Genomic DNA, 23,699 nt, shown 5'->3' with positions numbered 1-23,699 from the left:
ATTTCTGCCGTTGTCATAGGCTCCTCCTCCTCTTCCTCGCCGCTGCTAGAGAACTCCTCTTGAACGACGTTAAGTTGCATGGCCTCCAACGCCTTCGGATCATCCGTCGTAAGCTCCTCTTGGTGCTCCTCGAGAAGGTCGTTGATGTCGTCCTCGTCGACGACCAGCCCCATGGACTTGCCGAGTGCAACGATCTCATCAAGATCTGGTTCCAAACAGTTTGTTTTCGGGATCATCAACTGTTTCTGACTCTGCAGTACCAGCTTCGCCCACGTCGAATCCCTCGAAGCCTCTGGCGGATACGGCATCAGGCAAGAGTTTCCTCCACGAGGAATTTAAGGTTCGCCTCGAAACCTCCTGCCAAGCTAGGTCAATGAGTCGGATGCAAATGACGATGTCGAAATGCTCCTTCCAACAATTGACGCAAGGTGAAGGTTTGTGGTATCGGTGATGTCGAAACATCTCTTGAAAGATGTTTCGTGTACAGCTTCTAAAGTTCGCTATCACTTGCTGGTCCATGGGCTGGAGGAGAGGGGTGGTGTTGGGCGGAAGAAAAAGAATCTTAACGAAGGAATACTCCGCTAGGATATCTTCCTCGGGGCCAGGAGGGTGGGGAGGGGCATTGTCCAACACCAGCAGACATTTCAGGGGGAGGCGCTTCTCTTCCAAAAAACTCTTCATAGTCGGGCCGAAACACAGATTTACCCACTCGGTGAACAAAAGCCTCGTTACCCAGGCTTTTGCATTAGCCCTCCACATCACTGGAAGCTTCTCCTTCAGCACCTTGTGGGCCTTGAAGGCTCGAGGAGTCCTTCAGAATGATACACCAGTAGGGGCGTTCACCTTTGCAATCCCCACTGGCGTTTGAACAAAGTGCGAGCATAGCCTGTCTTTCATAGGCTTATGCCTGGTTAGCTTCTTTATCTTCCTCCGTGATGTATGTCCGACGAGGCATTTTTTTCCAAAAAAGGCCAGTCTCATCACAGTTGAAGACTTGCTGAGAACTGTAGCCTTCCTTGGTCATCATCTCGTCGAACGTCTTTTTAAAGGCTTCGGCCGCTTTCGCGTCCGAGCTGGCAGCCTCCCCATGACGCACCACTGAATGGATGCCAGTTCATTTACAAAATTTCTCGAACCAGCCATGCGAAGCCTTGAACTCTGGGGTTGGCGTTGAAGTCCCTTCCCCTCCCTCGTCTTCCGCCTGTGCAATCAAATCGCCGAAAATAGCACTGGCCTTGTGAGCGATTGCTGTCTCCGTTACTGTATCGCCAGCGATTTCTTTGTCTTTTATCCAGATGAGGAGCAGCCGTTCCATCTCGTCGTGCACATGGCTCCTCTTGCTGGACAAAATAGTGATGCCCTTCGATGGTGTAGTTGCTTTGATGGCATCCTTCTGTTTAAGGATGGTGCCTATTGTCGACGGATTACGGCCGTATTCCTTTGCGATCACACTCAATCGCATACCAGCTTCGTACTTCTTTATGATCTCCATCTTTGGTCTCAGAGACAGCATGCGCTTCTTTCCGTGAATTTCAACTTTCTTGGGACCCATGACTACGTTAATTTACGTAAAGTTACACAAATACGTAATAATACAGTCTTCGCACAACGATAATATGTACTGCAAACGAAATCACACTAACGAATTTACGTTACTAAACAAAATCGTTGGAGCGAACGAATGCCGATTGCGTACGGTAAAGTTTCGGGTTTGGAGTGGACGAGCTAAGGGACGCCAGCGCGTACGTATAGAAGATGCATGATGGGAGGGATGCTGTCCAATCAGAGAGAAGGATCTCATGGCTTGGCTAGCATCAGGAACCAATGGGAGAGCAGGAGGATGGTGGCCGAGTCTACTAGCACTAAGATGCGGCGTGCGGCGCGAGTTTCAAAATTGTTATCGGCGAATCTCGGACTTTCAGAAACCTTTCGTATCTTGAAAACTTTTCGTATGTAGAGCAGTAAAATTTTTCGCATTTGGCTTTCGTAACTTGGATTTTTCGTAAGTTGAGCCTTTCGTATCTCGAGGTACTACTGTATATATTTATATAATATATATAATATATATATATATATATATATATATTTTTATATATATATATTATATATATATATATATATATATATATATATATATAATATAATATGTATAGATATATAATATATATATATATAATATAGTGGAGGGTGGGTATAGTAGTATATATATATCTAAATATATATATTATAATAATATATATATATATATATAGTATATATATATATAATAGTATTATATATATATATATATTATATATATATAATATATAATATATAATATATATATGAATATATATATATATATATATTAATAATATATATATGATATATATATATATATATCTATATATATATATATATATAATTATTATATATATATATATATATAGATATATATAATAATAATATATATATATATATAATATATATATTATATATAATATATTATACTATTATATATAATATATATTAGATAGATATATTATATATATATATATCTATATTATATATAGATATATATATAGATATAATATTTCATATATAATTAATTTATATAGTATTATATATAATATATATATTATTATATTATATATGCATCTATTCTATATATATATATATATATATATATAATATATATATTATATGCTATATATTATTATATATATATATATATTATATATATATCTATTAATAATATGCATATCTAATATTTATATATGCAATATATATCTTATAATATATATATATGGCACCATAATATATATATGCAGTTAAATAGTATATATTAATATATATATATTGCATATATAGATATATTATATATATATATATATATAATATATAATATTAATGCATATTATATATAGATATATATATATATATATATATTATATAATAATATAGATTCATGCATATATATATATATATATATATATATATATATATATATATATCTATATGCTTATAAGTATATATATATTATATATAATGCTAATATATATATATATATCTATATATATCTAATATATGCCTCTATATATATATACTATATATATAATATATATAATACTACTATATATCTATATTAATATAGCCTAATATCATATATTGCATATATAATATAGATGCATATCAATGACTATAATATAATCATATATATATATATATTATCTAATATATAATGCTATATATAATCTATATATATAGCTATATATATGCCATATCTATTATATATATCTATATATATTATATTATATTCATATATCTATCATATCTACTATATGCATATATATATATATTATATAGCATATATATATATATATGCATATATATATTAATATATTATCTATATTATAATATATATATCTATATAGTATATATATATATCTGCATATATATAAGATGCAATCTATATCTATATTGCCATCATATATATATATATATATATATATCTCTATAGATATAATATGCATCTATATATGATATATATATATATATATAATATTGGGCACATATATATAATCCTTATTCTATATATAATCATATATATATATGCATAATATATATAATATATGCATATATATATTATGCATCTATACTGGGTATAATTATATACTATATATATTATATAATATATATATATATATAATTCAATACTTAGTATTATATATATATATATTAATATATATATATATCTATATATAATTAATATAGTAGTATATATATATATATATATATATAATATATAATTATTTCATAGTATCTATATATATATATATAGTATATCTATATATATATATATATATATACTATATATACTATATATATATATATAGTATATATATAGCTATATAAATATACTATATAATATAACTATATATATAGTATAGATTAACTATATATATCTAGTATATATATATCATATATATTATATTATATATATATATATATATATTAGTATATATCATAGTATATCTATATATATATAGTATATATATATTTTTTTTTTATTTTCTCTTTTCCCTCTGCTGTATCAAGTCTAATTCCATTGCTCCAACTCCTCTCTTTTGCCTTTGCTGCCTACATTTTAATATTCCTCCTGTCTTTCCTGAAAACATCTCTATCCTCTTCCCTATTTGTTCTTTTCCAGGGTTTGCAGGCTTGTCTCTCTAACTGCACTTTGGATATCTTAATTCCACAATAAACTTTCCTTATGTCATCCTGCATACTTCTGCTGCCCTTTTTGTACATTCATAATTTTTCATGGACCACTCTTCTCTTGATATTGTACTCTTCCTTTGCCTGCATTTTCAACTTCCATGTTATATGTATATAGCATTTGACAGGTAAGTTTGCACCTATATTCAAAATTGACAAAATCTTTCAATGCTACAGTTCTTATTCAGTGTGAATATCCCAGCATTTGTATTCTTATGTTTCACTGAAGAAACAGAATGACTAAATATGGCTATCCAAGCATGCACAACAGTGCTCATCAGCTACGAGAAATTATCCTCCTCATGTGTTCAGCATTTCTGTGGCCCATCAACATAACCATGAGAATCCTCCCAGGTTTGCTTCAGCAGTTTGGAAAAGAAATTAAATAATAAATATTCATCTTCAAACTTCCTTTTCACTTCCCATTATCGTCATATACCACACATACAGAAGTACCAACCTAGTACTTTATGAGACAATTTTCAGCTTAATTTCCAAGGGTTGAGTCAGAAACTAAGTAAAAAAACACACACACTATGCCTGCTGTTTTAGCTGCTGCTTCTTTGGTATGGGTTTCTGTCCTTGTGCAGCTGCAGAACATTTTTTACTACTTCTAAGATAAACTAGTTTGTCCCTACTGCTAAGTCATTCAAAGAAGCCCTGCTTCAACCTATATTGTGACTGTTAATATGGTTGAATTCCAGAAGAAACAGTAAGCGAAACAGTAAGCAGACAACCTGGGCACGCAAGAAGTGTCCTGCTTAGAAGTCATGGAATGGGTCTGTGGAACTCAACCTTCAGTAACTGAATTACATGAAGAATGAAGCTTTTGCTGTGAAGTTGAAGCCTATCCTCTCTTTCTAAAGGGGCCTGATGTGTCTGGGACTTCATTCAACTCTGAGAAATTGCTAGGGTTACGACAGACTCGAGTTACGTTGTTACGAGTTTACTTCACTTTCCAAATATGCACTCATAAAAAATAAGTTCCTGGTTACAGCAGATGTTCCGGGATTATGTCGTCTTCTTACGTCAGACAGAACCAAAAAAGTACACACAGGCATTCCCTGCTTATTGGCACCATCCGTTAACCCCTACCCCCTTGTGGACAGGTAACATATACATATATGTTCACATACAGCTTTGTGATGAAGTCCGGGTAGCATACATATAAGTTTAAGATTTGGTGCCATACAGTTTGAACGAATTTTGTGAGAAAAATGATCCTAGCTTCATTTATCACTATTGGTAACTTCTCAGATTGCTGTATAAGAGTCAGAGTGAGTTGAGAGAGATTCAGTCTTGCTTGAGGTGGTAAAGGGGAATGTAGTCACAACTTCCCATCCAAGGATATGTTGTAAATATATTACAATAAATATGATTAGAATTTGTTCCTGGGTTTAGTTCTTATCTGTTATCATATTTTCTGAGCTGTAATTATAATTTGACATAATAAAATAAAAATAAATATTAGAAAGAACACTTATAACTTGATAAAATTAGCATATTTCTATGACTGTCTTAGGGTGAAAAGGCCTGCAAGGAATGGGAAGTATTCACTTTCAACTTCCTGTGGAAGGTACAAGAATTTTTTTCGATTTTTTTTTAATACCATGAGCATATACATATCTTCCACTTTCCATTGATAAGTTTTTTTTAGCTTTTTTATAAATATGCCATCATTAAATTTAGCCCAGTCATGGGTGTATGCATTAGCGTATATTAGCCCGGACTCTGACGGTTAATGGATGGACACCCTTATATGAGTAGCAACAATATATCTTGGGTGAAGGACGGACCCACTCATGGTGAGCATCAGTATTATGCGCCATCGATTTGGGGGAATCAGGCAGGAATGAGATGCCATTACTTTTATAGCCTGTATATTCACTAATGGTAACGTTTAGACTAGCCAAGTTCAAGTAAGCAGGTGTTTCAGTGGTTAGTTGTGATCTTGACTTTAAGGGTGCATGTACTGCCTCTCTCACAAGATGTCTTTTTATTAATTTGCTCATAAATACAAAAAACAAAAAGGTGTTGCTGTTGGTTTTAGTTATTATCTTTTATGATAGTGTGTCAGTTATAATTGTAATTTTGCAAAGAAAAGTGCAAAGAAATATCAGAAAAGACATGTACACAGAGGTCCCTGGTATTCACAGGGGATGTGTACCAGACATTCCTGAGAATAGTTAAGATTCTGCAAATAGTTAGAACCCCTATAAAAACATGGAAAACAACCTATTTTGTCATTTAAAACTCCAGAAAAACACACTAAAAATTTTTATACCCAGTTTTTTAATAGTTTTATCACAAAAAGTGATAAAACTATGATGAAACTGGTAAAAAAAAAAAACAGAAATTTGTGGATATTTCTCATAGAAAAATACTGCAAATAAGTGAATTTCCCATGAATAATGGGTAGATGTAGTCCAGAGAGAAATCCAAGAATTCATGAGTCCACGAATCCAAAAAAGTTACTGCATTTTTGATCTCAGTCAATTTATAAAAATATTTTGCAACCAATAGAGTACAAACAATCCCACAGTTGACGGCAGGGGTTCCGTAACTGGCTGATGCTGCTAACTGAAAATCGGTGATAACAGCACTAAAAATTCAACTTAATGGCGCTGTTAACCGAATATCAGCATCTTTAACCAGAGATCAGCGCTGCTAACCAAAGATCGGCGGAGAAAAACCAGTTAACAGCATCGCTAGACAAGCACAGTAAAACCAGATAGCCATTAACTGATGCCACAGTTAACCGAGGGCTGCCTATACTACTCAGAATTTGTTACTGATTTTAGTTCTTACCTGTTTTGATATTGAATGAGCTGTCATTATAATTTTACAAAACAAAATAAAATTATCTATTAGAAAAAAAAAACATGTATAACATGGTAAAATTTATGATTGTCTTGTAAAAGAGGCTCCAAAGGGGTTATAAATAATAATTTTGAACTTCTCATAGAAGGTAGGGAAAGTTGTTTATAATTTTTTTTTTTTACATCTTGGGCATTTGCATATCTTCCTCTTTCCACTGATGTATTTTCTTAAATAGGGTGCGGCATATTGATATTTTGGCCCAGCTCTTAGTGTTTCACTTTTACTACGCTTGACTAACATCATTAACCAGATTATCGGCACTGGTAGACAATTTTCAGCGCCGGTAAGCTGTTTATGAATGTCAGTAGGCAGTTTATTGGCATCGGTAAGCAATTTTCAGCGGCAGTAAGTGGTTTATCAGTGTCAGTAAGCAGTTTACCAGCAGTGATCATCACTTACAGCATTGTAAACCCCATTTCTGGGCTCAGCCTGTGTCGTTACGTGAAATGTCCCTTTAGCACACTACCATTCCGCCAGCTTCATATCAATGTACTGGAAGCTATGGCAGTGTTCCTCACCCTGAAAACCTTCATCCAGCCAAGAAATCTCATGTCAAACTGGTGCTGGACAGTGCAGTAGTAGTACACTGCATCAACAGGGGAGGCTCCAAGTTGAGCCACGTGAACCATGTCATGATAGCCATATTTTCACTAGCAGCCAAGAACAAACGGCACCTGTCCGCCACTCATCTAGCAGGCGTAAGGAACGTAGTAGCGGACGCGTTATCATGTTCAGTCCCGCTGGAGTTAGAGTGGTCCCTGGACAAGCAGTCATTCAGTTGGGTCTGCCAACTAGTCCCAGGGCTTCAGGTAGATCTCTTCGCCACCGAGTCGAATCACAAACTCCCTTGTTACGTGGCCCCCAACCTGGCCCCTCAGGCTTATGCCACGGACGCCATGGCTATAGACTGGAATCAGTGGAAGAAGATTTACCTCTTTCCTCCAGTGAATCTTCTCTTGAAGGTTCTGAACAAGCTCAGGACGTTCAAAGGCCACATTGCTCTAATAGCCCCAAATTGACCCAAGAGCAATTGGTTCCCACTTCTACTGGAATTGGGACTCCGCCCTCAATGGATCCTCAATCCCAAACTGTCACAACTAGTACAAACGAGGACTGTGTTCGCTTCCTCAGGAATTCAGAAAGCCCTAACTTTATGGACTTCATGAAGTTTGCGGCACAAAGAGATGCCAATATCGACCCTAAGAACATCTTATTCTTAGAATCTGATAAACGGGAATCGACCTTGCGTCAATATGACTCAGCAGTTAAAAAACTAGCTGTATTCCTGAGGAACTCTGATACACAAACCATGACAACCAATCTGGCCATATCCTTTTTCAGGACACTGTTTGAGAAAGGTTTAGCAGCTAGTACTATTACTACTACTAAGTCTGCACTTGAGAAAATCTTCCAGTTTGGATTCAAAATAGATCTGACAGACTCTTATTTTTCATCTATCCCTAAGGCCTGCACTAGACTCAGACCATCCGAGAGGCCCACGTCTGTGTCATGGTTCTTGAATGATGTCCTCAAATTGGCCTCGGACACTAATAATGACTCGTGACTTTTTACCTCTCCTGAGGAAAACATTATTCCTGTTAACTCTGGCCTCAGGAGCCAGGGTATCTGAACTGTCGGCTCTATCTAGAGATTCAGGTCATATAGAGTTCCTCCCTTCAGGAGAAGTGTTACTTTCCCCAGATCGTCAATTTCTAGCTAAGAATGAGGACCCACTGGATAGGTGGGCCCCATGGAAAATTCTCCCACTTCCACAGGACCCGTCCTTATGTCCAATTGCTACTCTGAGAGCATACCTAAATAGAACTGCCCTAAGATCTTCAGGCCCTCTATTTGTTAGGGAAAAGGGAGGCACCATTTCCTTAAAAGGAATCAGACAACAAATCTTATACTTTATTCAACAAGCCAACCCGGAGTCCTTCCCAAGGGTACATGATGTTAGGGCAGTAGCTACCTCTATTAATTATTTTCAACATATGAATTTTGATGATCTGAAGAAGTACACAGGCTTGAAATCTCCGACAGTATTTAAACACCATTATCTTAAGTCCTTAGAAGCCCTTAAATTTCCAGCAGTGGCAGCGGGAAACACAGTTTCTCCTGACACTGCTTGAGTAGTAGTTAGTTTAACCTAGATCTCTCCTTCCTACCTGCCTCGCTAACATTCTTGCCGTGGCTCAGCCACCAAGTAGCCGTATTGTACCTTGGATGCCACATGTTGTATATATTGTGATATTTCCTCTTGTTTTATTCTTAGGATTAGTCACAGTTTAAGTTAACCTGGCTGTTTACTATTAGTAATGAATTGTTTTGTATTTACTTTACTATTAAGGTTCCAATTGCCCTATTGTTACTCACCTTGTAACTTTATTCTTAGATTATAGCAATTAACCTTAATTGTTTTTGATTATCCTATGTATTACTTGTGTGCTTCCTTATTTCCAAGCTTATGTGGCCATTTCTCTGGTACTATTTCTATTTCACGTAGCGACACAGGCTGAGCCCAGAAAAGGGATTTTGACGAAGGGAAAATCTATTTCTGGGCAAGGGCCTGTGTCACTCAGTGAAATCCCACCTTTCATGTCCCCCTCCCCTTTTTGGCCCAAGCTTGGGTGCTATCTGCAGGAATGACGTCAGAGGCGCTAGCCGTAATGGTAGCGAGGAGTGGGCCTTAGGTCGGCTCCTCTATAGTTGAGGAATTTTGAAGAAGGATGAATCTAAATGGCAAAGGACCTCCGGTAGTGGTTTCACTCGCCCCAGAAACCATACCGACACCTTAAAATAAGGTGAGCGAGCCAGAATATTCTGGCATTTCCATATTAGCTTTCTTCTCTGGTATGTTAGCAATAATTTACCTTAGAAATGTGTGCTAAAGGGACATTTCACTGGGCGACACAGACCCTTGCCCAGAAATAGATTTTTCCTTCGTCAAAATCCCTTTTATTACCACAATTACATACAGCGAAGTTCTGGTCATCAACAATTTTCAGTTATCGGTACTCAGCAGGAAACGGAACCCCCACCATTAACTGGGGACTGCAGCTATAATAAAAAGTAAAAATTTGGAGGTTTTTGGATGCACACCACATCAGAATGTAAGTTAAATAGTAGTGTATAGTACACCCAGATGATTAAAGGTAAGGCTTTCATTGCTTCAATTCTCATTTTTATACATGTTTCTTTCAGCATTCTGGCTTACGTTGTTTTCCAGGTTACCGTGTGGTGTTGGAACGGAACCCCTAACATAACGCAGGGATTGGCTGTTAGGTTAAGTAATATATAGCTTGGAAATTAGTGTAACAAGCTCAAAATTACTAATTTAGTCAGAAGTGAGAACATGAAGAAATGAGATGAAAATAAAGAGTGCAGCTAAATTACAACAAACCAATACAGAATTTAATGCCAACTGATGTTTTTCATACTCTAAGAGGGCCTCTCTAATGGTGGTGATAGTGATGTAAGGTAATGACTCAGAGTCCAAACTCTATGCATTACATACAACATGACATTCACATTACAATTAGTCTGAGATTAAGAAAATACCCCTGAAAGGAAATGTAGTAGGAATAAAAGAACCCATTTTTATGATAAACAAAGATAACAAGTCTGAAAGACACCTGAAAACTAATTTTGTTCCAATACCAGTTTACCTCATATACGGAAAATCCACAATTATATGGGTAGTCTCTCTGTTAAAGGAAGCCTTTTAAAAATTTCATCCACTCACCTCTTCAGCCTTAATGATTCAAGTTGGAGAGGCTACTGATCAAGTTGGTGGCAACTTCCCTAACAGAGAGAATACTAGATGTATAAGGATTATCTTCCACCCATTTCAAGATACAACATTAATTTGTAACTAGTATTCATTTTCTTCAGTTTGTTATTTAAATATTCTAACAGTATTAGTTTGGAGACTTTCTAGTCAACCGGGAGAGGGGGGACTTAAAAATGTGAGGGATTAGTGCTCAAGTTTTTCTCATAGGAATTAGTACTTAAGTATTGGACAGTTCTGAATTTAAAACATATCTTACCTTAATACTGGAATGCATCTTATTCCAGCAAGGAAAAACTCCATAAAATGAATCTGTTAAAGATTTCTCTATTTCTTCCTTAACTGCATTCATTGCTTCTTTGCATTCATCCAAGGTTATATTCTTATGTAAATCTTTGCGTGTCTTTTTCAAAGGCGAAAGACTGCTGAGGGGATGTTCTTTAGGATCAATTCTCCCGCTATTTTCGTCACAAGACTGAAAATAATTTTGCGACATGTCAGGTACACAGCCAGTGTTTACATTTAGGTTACACTTATCAACTTTTGATGACCAATTAATAAGTCCAGACTTTTCAAATTCTAAAAGGTATGAAGCAGCATTTGACATGTCTAATTCAATTCCGGGTTTACACTTTTCCACTTCATATTCATTTAACAAAACACCATTACCACATGCCTGTCTCTTTAAAATGTGATTTTCTTTCAGTAAAAGAGGTGAACCACATGCACGCATATCTGAAAACAAAATCTCATCAAATTCAGGATCTATGACTTGCCTCCTCACATCAGAGTGAATCAAGGAACTACCTTTTTGGACATCAGTCACTCTCCTTAAATCACTGCTTTTGATGTCTAACTGACCCCTGACAGACACTGCTGCATGTGATATCTTTGTATTATCTTGTCCCTTATCAGTAAAGATTTTTTCTTTTGTAGTCTCTAAATTTTTACTGTTGAGTAACAAACGTTCCTTGCCATTCTTGTTGGTAAAGTCATTTTCTCTTCTACTTTCAAGATGCTTGCCATTTAGTGAAAAACACTCACTTTCATTTGACTCAGTATCAAGAGAATCACTTTTAGCCCTGGACAGATTTTCAGAACCACTTCTAATGAATGCTCCATGAAGTCCTACAGGAGACAAATCTGGGTGTATAACTCCTTTACTCACTTTTAATCCTGCCAAAATGAGGGAGCTATTATTGAATACATACTCTTGATAAGATAAAAGCTAATATTCCAACACAAAAGAATTGCATAGTTACACATTAATAAACTAAATGATTCTTCCACTTTACAATGCCATTAACAAACTGTTTTCCTTTACTTGACTATTTACACAGAATATACTAATACTTAATTTAAGATTTATTTTTTAAATACCTACCTCTCCATTATATAGCTTTTACTTCCACATGAGAGGGAGTTCAACAGATTGAAACAAAAAACAAGAACAATCTGTTTTTTATGAATACTTACCTATGAATATACTATCCATCTACATCACCCACCCCCCACCAGGGGACTAATAGATACAAACACTCATAGCTGGCAGTGAACTTCTGCCCACTTTGATGGGGAGGTAAGAAGGGCAATTTATATAATGGAGAGGTATTTCAAAAATGCATCTTAAATTAACTATTTACATAATGAATCTTACCTCTCCATTTTATAGCTGATTCCCACATTTGAAACAGGAGTTGGACAGAGAGAAAATCAGCAAACCTTTAAAGGCTACTTAATACTAAAATATTTGTACAAAAGTGCTTGCTTTACCCAGTGAATTCAACCCACAGGCTATTAATGTCACCTTAGGAGGATTGTCAATCAGGTAGAAGATTCTCATTATGAAGATAGCTGAGGTCTCATTGAAGGATGCCCACATCAGCAAAAGGAAGGGTAAGGTTACTGTGCCAAAACCCTGCAGAGCCAATGATGGATAACTAACAAGTATTTCTAATACTCAATATGTACATACTGAGTATACCTCCAAGCCTTCCAAAATCCAAAACTAGGCTTAAAAGGCAGTAGATCAAAAAGGCTAATCAATTCAGGACCTAATATCCCCTGCACAAAGTAGAGGAGTTAATGTTCTGCAATAATTGTATTCAACCTCCACACCATGAAGATAAGTACTAAAATTTAAAAGTTATGGCCATTGCTCATGTAAGGAAGGCATTTTGCCAAATGTCCGTCCTTCCTCTGCACATACTTTTTATACCATATACTAAAATGCAGAGCATTTCACGGTCTATCCGCCGATATACATATCAAGTAAAAATGTACTCTCTGCACAAAGATACAGTGGAACCTTGACATACGAAAGTCCCTACTTATGAAAAATCCAAGTTACGAAAGCAAAGACTAAGATATTTTTGCTTCTGTATACAAAAATAATTCAGGTTGCGAAAAGGTAATGTCCGAGATTCGCCCGGACCGACGAGAACAATTTTAAAACTCAAGCACCACCAACTGAGTAGACTCGCCACCATCCTCCCGCTCTCCCAATGGTTCCTGATGCTTAGTCACTGCCGTAAGATTCTGCTCTGCTATTGGTCAGCATCTGTCCCATCAGGCCTCTATGTAAAGGCGTTCCTTGACCATTTTTTATGGCAGCATTATCGGAAACACTGGAATTCGTTTGTTTACATAAATTTTGTTTGTTAATGTAAATTTGTGTTGGTGATTTCGCTTTTGTTGTACTGTAAGTTACTTTATCATGTTGTGTGTGAACTTAATTACTTACGTTATTAGCCATGGGTCCCAAGAATGTTGCTGAAGTTCACGGAAAGAAGAGGATGCTTTCTATGGAGAACAAAGATGGAGATAATCAAGAAGTGTTAATGTTTTCTGCCATTTGTTAATGTGTTTCATAAAGTTTAGTGTTAATGTTTTCTGCTATTTTGTAATGTGTTTCGTAAAGTTAAGTGTTCATGTTTTCTGCCATTTGTCCTCCTCCTCTGTTGCCACTTTCGGAGATTGCCTCACTCAAAAGGTAAGGTGCCACATTTTACTACATGTGTACGTACATGTATGTACAATATTTCTTGTACCATGTACACTAATACACTTTATTTACATGTACGTACTACAATAAAGGTTATGTTAGGTATTGAATGGTCCTAATTGTTGTATTTCATTGTTTATTGGTCAATATAGCTTTATCATAAAATTTACTGTAGTGTTTTTGTAGGGCTTGGGATGAATTAGGCAATTTACATGTAAAACATAGTTCGAGATAAGAAAAAATCAGGTTACGATGGCCGCTTCGGAACAGATTAATTTTGTATCCTGAGGCACTACTGTATATGTATACGTATGTATTTTCAGCTGCAAAGAAACTCAATCGCAGCGGGGGCTCCATCCCTTTCTGTATGTGAGTGCGTGACGGACACTACGTTTCCGTCCGCACTACTGCCTCATATACAGCCGTCTCTGTTCAATAGTTAGTTAGAGCTTTCTCCGGGTCTGATTCCAGTCCTTACAACTGGTGACCTCCCAGATTAGGACGGTAGCAACTCAGGCCAACTACCCCAGAAAACCTTTACCGGACCCATAAGGCGCTCAGTCTAGGTTCTTTGGTGCCCCTATCCATGGTCGACCACAACACCATTAGCGGACTCAAAACGGCACGTCCTCTACAGGAGTGTTTTGGCATTTATCTCACAGTTTGGCCAGCCATTTACAACACCTGTCAACCATAAGAGAGAGCTGGCTGACATGAAGAACTCAGCTCAAAACTGGGAGCTGTCCATCACTGTTCCTTCTGGTTCTTGGATGCCCTGACCCGCGGCATGATCCATGCTCTCCCCAGGTGGTCCACCGACAGCCCAACCCGCGCCCTGATTGACGTTCTTGCACATTGCTACTGCACCGACGGAGCCCCACTCCGTCAAACTGCTGCCCTTCCCCAGACAGAATGTCGCAGCCTGGCTACACCACACGGTGATCCAGTTCCGGCTCCACAGGATCATGAGGGAAGGAACCAAGGCGGACCTCATCGCTGTAGCCTTCTCGGAGGACGTGTTCAACCGCATCGCCCCCTGGGTGGCCAGCCAGCCTGGAGCGCTGCCCTACGAAGGCCTTAATACCCAGCTCATCCAGGCCCTCTCCATCCCAGACCCCGAGAGAGCCACCCACATCTTCAACCTGGTGGCCAACCTCATGACCACTGCGGACCCGAGGCTATTCTGGCACAAGCTCCAGGACCTGGTACTACTGCCGGAGGTGGACCACCAAGGATGCAAGAAGGAAGTAAGCCTTCTTAGACAGCAAAACTCTCCGCCCCACCATCAGCCAACAGCCTGCAGCAGGAGGAACCTGAGGAGGCAGGTATCAGCGCAGCCTTCCAGAGAGGGAGAACCTCATAACCCTGCTAGGACAACAGTTAGTGCCACTTCCACCACAAGTTTGGCAATAAGGCAGGGAAGTGCGAGTGTTCCTGCTCCTTCGGGCCTTCAAAAAACAATGGATGCAGTGCCCAAGGCCGCCCCACTGCCAGCGGCAGTAATGAAGTCTCACCCCAGAGGATTTTACGTCGAGGACACCATCTCCGGCCACAGAGGGCCGCAGTCATGCCCCTGATGCCCCGACCACCCTCGTAGCCACCAACAGAACCCCCATCCTCTCCTATGGCACTAGGACCAAAACCATCGCGTTCTTGGGATGGACCTACACCTGGCCCTTCGTCATCGCCGACGTATGAATCCCTCTCCTGAGGTCGGACTTCTTAGCCTACTATGGGCTCTTAGTGGATGTAGCCCGCCAATGCCTCCTCAACACTGAGACCTGCCTCTCTCGCCCACTCACCACAGGACCCAGGGCGCCCACCATCTGCTCCATTTTTCCCAACAGGTACGCCTCCCCCCTACATGAGTTCCTGGACGTCTTCCGACCTGAGCTTCGCCAGGTGGTAGGGGCCATGCCCAAGCACGGTGTATACCATTACATCAACACCAAGGGCCCACGATGCACACCAAGTTCTGCCACCTCCCACTGAAGCTCCTTCAGGAAGCCAAGAATGTGTTCGCAGAAATGGAGCAGATGGGCATCTGTAGGAAGGCCGCGAGCCCGTGGGTATCCCCCCCCCACATGGTGAAGAAGGCAGAGGGTACTTGGAGGGCCTGCGGCGACAACCACCACCTGAACCTTGTCACCATGCCCGACAGTTACCCCCTGCCGAACATGCAGGACCTCACCGAGCCTCTCCACAGAGCAAAGATCTGCTCTAAAATCGACCTTTTAAAGTCCTACTTTCAGGTTCCCGTCCACCCCAATGACATCCCGAAGACGGCAATCATTATACCCTTCGGGTCTTTCGTGTTCGCCTTCTCCACCTTCTGCCTACAGAACGCCGGAGCTACCCTTCAACGCCTTGTGGACAGCATCCTAGGCGACCTACCCTTCTGTGTCTGCTATGTGGACGACATCCTCATATTTTCCAGATTGCCAAAGGAGCACCTGAACCACCTCTGGGGCATCCTCAACTGCCTGCAGGAGAACAGGCTTGTCATCAGTTTCGAAAAGTGCACCTTCTGCACTGGAGAAGGTGGATTTCCTCGGCCATGAGATTACCTCAGCAAGAATACGTCCTGGCATTGAAGGTGGCTGCAATGGAGAAGTTCCCGACGCCGACGACAGTCAAGACCCTCCAAGAGTTCGTCAGGATGATGAATTACTACAGAACATTCATCCCGGACATCGCCCGCACCATGTGTCCTTTGACCGTGGTTCTGAAGGGCAAGCCAAAGAAGCTGACATGGGGAGAAGCCAAAAAGCATGCCTTTGACCACACTAAGTTGTCCCTCAGCAAAGCCACAACCCTTGCTCACCAGGACCCCAACGCACCCCTGACACTCACCACCAATGCCAGCAACACCGCATGTGGCACTGTCCTGAACAGCTGGTCAACAGGGTCCCACACCACTAGCCTTCTTCAGCAAGAAGCTGAAACCCGCTGAGACCCGCTACAGCACCTTCGACCGAGAGCTCCTCACCATCTACCATGCCGTCCGCCACTTCAAGTACCTCCTGGAAGGTGTCCCATTCACCATAAGGACGGACCACCAGCCGCTGGTCCACGCCTTCGTCAAGGCAGGCGATGCTTAGTCCGCAAGACAGCAACATTTCCTCACGGCTGTCTGCACCGAAGCCCTCCTATCCAGCTGGATCAGCCACTTCGGAGTGCCAGACGACATCACTACAGAGCAGGAACTGCCTTCACCTCAGAACTCTGGACCTCCCTGGCACGCCTGATGGGAACCAAGCACCATACGACCACGGCCTACAACCCCACAGCCAACGGCATGGTGGAAAAGACCCAACGCTTCCTCAAGGCCTCCCTGATGGCATGCTGCACAGGCCCCGACTGGAAGGCACAGCTACTGTGGGTCGTCCTCAGCCTCCGCACCGCCCCAAGATTCAAAGGTGATCCATCACCGGCAGAGAAGGTTTACTGCGAGACCCTGACAGTGCCAAGTGAATTCTTCCTGGCCAACAGCGACGACCCCGACATCCCACTGGCAAGACTCCAGCAGCCGCCCAGAAATTCATTCCCTGCTGAGAGACCTACACCAACAAGAGGAAGCAGTTCCGACTGAGGGCCCTGGTCTCCTGCAAGTACGTCTTCATATGGAACGACGCCACTCGCCCAACCCTAACGAGACCCTACTGAGGACCGCACTACGTTATCCGCCGAGAGGAGAAGGCGTTCCTCATCTTGATCGGCGACTGCGAGGACTGGGTCTCGATAGACAGACTGAAGCCCGCTGTCGTTCCCGACGAAGACAACCCCGTAGAGGGTCCTCGCAGGACACCACCTCGGAACACAGCCTCGCCGGAATCCGACAGTGCCCCCAGACGTCACCGGGGCCGCCAAGGAAAGCAGTCAAACCCCCCCAGGCCCACTCCCAGAGGCAGTATCCTGCTTCTTGACTCACCAGACGACGAGGACCCGGAAGACGTTCCCTGACGGATGGAATCTTGAACCCAACCCGCAGGCTCTTCCAGCTCCCCGCAAGATTTCGCTGACCATCAGCCAACGAATTATTACCTAATCATTATCTTGGGGGGGGGGGGGAGTATTTGTAAGGACGGCATTTCGCCAAATGTCTGTCATTCCTCTGCACATACTTTTTATATTATACATTAAAATGTAGAGCATTTCACGGCCTATCCGCCGATATATATATATATATATATATATATATATATAATATATATATAAAAGTAAAAATGTGCTCTCTGTACAAAGAATTAAGTGTATTTTCAGCTGCAAAGAAACACAATCGCAGCAGGGGCTCCGTCCCTTTTTGTATGTGCGTGCGTGATGGACACAACGTTTCCGTCCGCACTGCTGCCACATATACAGCCGTTGTGGCGGGATAAATCCCCCCCATATAAACTTAATCTATCTGGCTACCAAACTCACCCTCAATCCCCCTTTCCGCTTTACATTACAGAATACAGCAGGACAATTGACCCATATCCTCACACAGAAAAAAAAACACAAACACATGTACTTACCCAACTCCAGATACTCCGGGCTAGGCTGTGCTGCCCGCTGGATATAGGCTAGCCAAGACACAACCACCGACGATAATCAAACACAAACCAACCAACCGAGACCCACAACCCACAACCCCACAACAACTTAACCAGACAAATCACTGTGCAGACAAACACCAATAACCCAAAAGAACACGACAACCACACGACTTACCCCAGCACAACCTGCCAACACCAACACTGCCCCAACCACCACTCACAGACACTGAAACGCACTACCAACCTTTTCAACCTCACCACACCCAGACAGAAACACGCACAACAACTTTACAACACCAAAACCTATCAAATAACACATCAACTGGCCATCAACAGACACGACTGCTTCCAAAACCAACTCTAGGACTCCACCGAACGCCTTACTGCTCTCGACTCCCGTAACAGACTCCCACCACTGATATACACAACAGAGCGCCACAACAGACACACGCTTCTGACCGCCATTTAACCACTCCCATTTATTCTTCCACCAATCTCTCTCTCTCTCTCTGTCTCTCTCTCACACAACCTTTGGAGACATTGTCAGATATAAACTACTATCATTAGTCCTCCATATTACCTCCCACATTACATTTGACGACGTCTCCTTACATTTGCAACATTCACACTAAATTGCCTTTCGCAACACCCAGGGATGCTCGAATACAGGCCCCCTGGATCTTGTTTGAGGACCCTCATACATTCCTTCAGTTACATCGCCATTCACTTCTGCCAAACCACACCTTCCTTCTATCAAATTCAGCCAAAACTACATTCATCACCCTCTGGAAGGGAACAGGTGCGTTAGCCAATCCAAAACTTAACCGCTTGAATTGATAGTGACATCTACCACTCGAGCAAGCCATAACATGCCTGCTCCCTTCCTCAAGAGGCATCTGGTAATAGCCCCTTACCAAATCTAATTTCGTGAACACTCTGATCCCATGCATCTTATACACACAATCAGACACCACATTCATCGGGAATCGCTCCTTCACAGTCACTTCATTCACCTTCCTATAATCTACACACATCCTCAAACTCCCATCTGTCTTGCATACTGGGACTATGGGACTATTCCAAGCACTCTCGCTCCTCTCGATCACTCCCACTCTCTCAAGTTCCTCACACTGTTCCTCAATCTCTCAGGCAATAGGCATAGAAAAGTGTTGCGGACGCTGATATATGGGGGTATCATCATTCAAAACTATCTTGAACTCTGGAAGCTTAGATCCCCTGAAATCCTCGTCACCCCAACTCAACGCACCCCGCCTATCCCACAACATCTGCATCAACCGCTCTCTCTCGTCATCACTAACATTTTCATCCATCTCAATTCTTTCTCTCAACTCATCATAATTCCACTCATCACTTTCTTTCATGCTACCTGTCATCACCTGCCGCACCTTAACATATCTTTTGTTGTCCACATCCACTAACGTATATAACAACCCCACACAATCACCTTCACATATACCCCGCACTCGTTTCTCCTAACACTCGGCAATGAGGCTACAAAAAGCCGAGGATTCTCCATATCTAAAATCCCGTTGTACACATGCATGCTTGCTCTTACCAACTTGTTCGCATCCACACCCTCAACCACATATGTACACTTGTCACCTTTGACAATCCCAAGACTATCCAGCCATGCAACTTTCACACTAACAACTTCTCCGACTTCTCGCGGCACTTTTACACTCTCTTTCGCAACCAATGGCACTCCCTTCCATATTTTACTGCTTACCCCTCCATCCCTATCCAAGTACAACTCTCCACGTACATTCCCCTTCCTATGCAATTAAATCATATTCCTGCTCGGATGGATCACCATCCCACGCTTCTTCAGGAACCTGTGCCCTAACAATATATACTTATCCTTCATTCTCTCGATCACACAAAAGTCACTTTCATCCATCACTACCCCTTCGATTTCTACATTTTCACACAACATTCCCACCACAGGCATACCTAAACTTCCTATTCCTCATACCTCCCCTTGACATTTCCTAATTTCACACTCCGTCAGCAACTTGTCACATCCATTTTTTAAAAAAAACATTGACACTGTACCCAGTATTAATCAAAGCAACCAAACACACCCCTTTGCACCTCACTTTTACACTCATACATTCATGAGCTCTTCCTCCAAACCCTTTTTCATGCAACAATCCTTCACGCACATGCATCACTCTTACGGCCCACACACCAGGACCCACCCAACTGAATCCCCTTTGTACCTAGTTTCCCAAATTCCCAACCTGACGCATCCTCTTTTGCCTACACACACTTGCCACATGACCCTCCATTGCACATTTAACACATTTTGCCCGCTGTTCTTTACACATCATAGCATAATGCCCATTCTTCCCACAATTACTGCAAACCTCAGTCACACAGGTACCCCTACATCCACTTGCTATATGCCCTACTTGCCCACACCTGTAACATTTAATATCCCTATCTTTCTTACACTCGCTCACTAAATGCCCTGTTTGCCCACACCCGAAGCAGGCTCCCAACACCCACCGACATTCATTCTTCCTGTGTCCTAGCTTTGCACATCTGTAACACTGCTGCTCTCGTTCACGACTAACCGACCCTACTCTTCCAATGCTTGCACTCCGATCTCTCTTAGAGCTAACCATACTTGCGTTACTGGCTCTAACGCTCCTATCAACCACTCGCTCTGCCATTCGCCTAGGCCCTTCTAAAACTGCCTCCCTATAGCTTTTAAACTCTGGTATAGCCTCAGCTACTTCAGTCCTAACACTAACACTTCTACTCTCTATCATACACCTATCAAACTCATAATACTCTACTATTTCCAAAATGTTGTTCCACGTCAACCTTTCATTCGTCCATCGCATTTTCTCCTTACGTTTCAGATTTACAAACTCATACACACTCTCAGGCATAGTTGCCAACAACTTCCTCACTAACTCTTTACAGTCATTTATCCCTTCGTCCCCAAACTTTTTCCTGGCTAATGTTTCCAACCTGCACACATACATCGACAAAGACTCTCCAACATTCATTGTTACCTCATCAAAACCATGTTTTCTCCTATATCTAACACTACTCTTTATCCTCTTTACCTGTTCCACAATCCTGGCTTTCACACTCTCATAAGGCACATTCCCCACACTCATATTTACCCCATACATACTCAACAAAAATCCTGTCAAAAAGCTACCCAACTCTCTTGCCCAGACTCTCTTGCTATCCCAATACTTTGCCTCACAATACCTCTCATATTCCTTAAAAAAGTCCCCAATGTCTCTACTACCATATTCCTCGTATTGTGCACATCTAGGTATCTCTCTCATATATACAGCCTTTCATACTTCCTGCTCACTCTCACTTTCACTTTTGCTACTTCCATTCTGATCCCTCTTAACCTCGTCCTAATATAATGAATCAACTTCCATACTAACATCCATGCTCTTGATTACTCTCATCTTACCCTTCTTTCTACCTACCTGTTTTCACTCACCACTATCTAAATCACTCTCAGCCCTTTCCCCAACGTATTCAGTCCTAGTCTCATCCTGTCCGTCATCCTTACTAGTCTTCTTTCCCTTAGTTTTCTTCTTTTCCTCAGCCCCCTTCTTATTCTTGTCCTCAGACTTATCCTTATCCTGTGTCTTTCCCTTCTTTCCCTTACTTATCACAACCAAATCACCTTCGTCACTTGTAGTCTCATCCACTCGCTCTTCCACTTTCTTTACCACTCCTGGCCTATCGCAAGACCCAGTAGGCCTACCTCCTACAGCTCCCTCTCCCATGAATCCCTTCATCATTTCCTGCATCATCTCTTGCACTGCCTTCATCATTACTCCCAATTTTTCATCATGCTCACCATTCTCTCTACATCCTCCTTTCACTTCTTCTTTCATTTCCACTTTCGCACTCCTTAGCATTCCTCTCATTTCCTCTAACTCGCTCTTCAGCTCCTCACACTCTACCCTCAACCTCACATTCTCCACTTCCAATTGTCCTCTCACTTCCCTCTCCAACCTCAACACCTCCTTCAGCCTCTCCACCTCATTTAATCCGTCCATCCCAAATTCTCTCACCACTCACACACTAGCCTAGATCAATCGTCCTGCAGCTGCCACACCAGCAGTCCCTGTTCGGGCGCCAAAAAATAATTTGGCGGGATAAATCCCCCCCTCATAAACTTAATCTATCTGGCTACCAAACTCACCCTCAATCACACTTTCCTCTTTACACTACAGAATACAGCAGGAAAATTGACCCATACCCTCGCACAGAACAAAAAAAAAACACAAACACATGTCCTTACCCAACTCCAGATACTCCGGGCTAGGCTTTGCTGTCCGCTGGATATAGACTAGCCGAGACACAACTACCGCCGATAATCAAACACAAACCAACCAACCGAGGCCCACAACCCACAACAACTTAACAACCCGACAAATCACTGTGAAGACAAACACCACCAGCCCGAAAGAACACGACAACCACATGACTTACCCAAGCACAACAACCCGCCAACACCAACACTGCCCCAACCACCACTCACAGACACCGAAACGCACTACCAACCTCTTCAACCTCACCACAACCAGACAGACACACGCACAACAACTTTACAACACCAAAATCTATCAAATAACACATCAACTGGCCATCACGGACACAACTGCTGCCAAAACCAACTCTAGAACTCCACCGAACGCCTTGCTGCTCTCAACTCCCGTAACAGACTCCCGCCATTGATATACACAGCAGAGCGCCACAACAGACACACGCTTCCGACCGTCATTTACCACTCCCATTTATTCTCCCACCAATCTCTCTCTCTCTCTCTCTCTCTCTCTCTCTCTCTCTCTCTCTCTCTCTCTCACACAACCTTTGGAGACGTTGTCAAATATAAACTACTATCATTACTCTTCCATACCGTCTTTGTTCAATAAAGTCAGTTAAAGCTTTCTCCGTGCCTGATTCCAGTCCTCACACTCATATGTCCAGTGTCATACCTTCCATTAAGGATAGAAATTAGCATGAGAGTCTTTAACCAAAGGATACTGCATTCTCCTCTTAGGAAAATCTGGTTTCCATATCACTTAAGACAGAACCGTTACATCAGGGTTAATTCTGTTAGTGCAATTCCAACAACCCTTACAGACAGTACTGGACCCACAAGGGATCAAGTTCCTCAAGGGTCTGGCCCAAAACTGTACAAAGTTCAAAATAAGGCAGA

The 23,699-nt window shown here is 41.2% G+C and overlaps 1 protein-coding gene across 2 annotated transcripts in view; it reads right to left on the bottom strand.

Moving 5' to 3' along the window:
• Window positions 1-23,699, bottom strand: part of LOC135220517 (uncharacterized) — a 121,000-nt gene that overhangs the window by 33,685 nt on the left and 63,616 nt on the right. For both annotated transcript variants that reach the window (XM_064257670.1, XM_064257669.1), the window contains exon 4: window positions 11,187-12,103. In XM_064257670.1, coding sequence (XP_064113740.1) covers window positions 11,187-12,103 — 917 coding nt within the window. The remainder of the gene's footprint in view (window positions 1-11,186; window positions 12,104-23,699) is intronic.

This window comes from Macrobrachium nipponense, chromosome 2 (genome assembly GCF_015104395.2).
Source record: "Macrobrachium nipponense isolate FS-2020 chromosome 2, ASM1510439v2, whole genome shotgun sequence".
Lineage (NCBI taxonomy): Eukaryota > Metazoa > Arthropoda > Malacostraca > Decapoda > Palaemonidae > Macrobrachium > Macrobrachium nipponense.
Note: the sequence above shows the minus strand (reverse complement) of the source record. Positions and strands in the feature narration are given on the sequence as shown.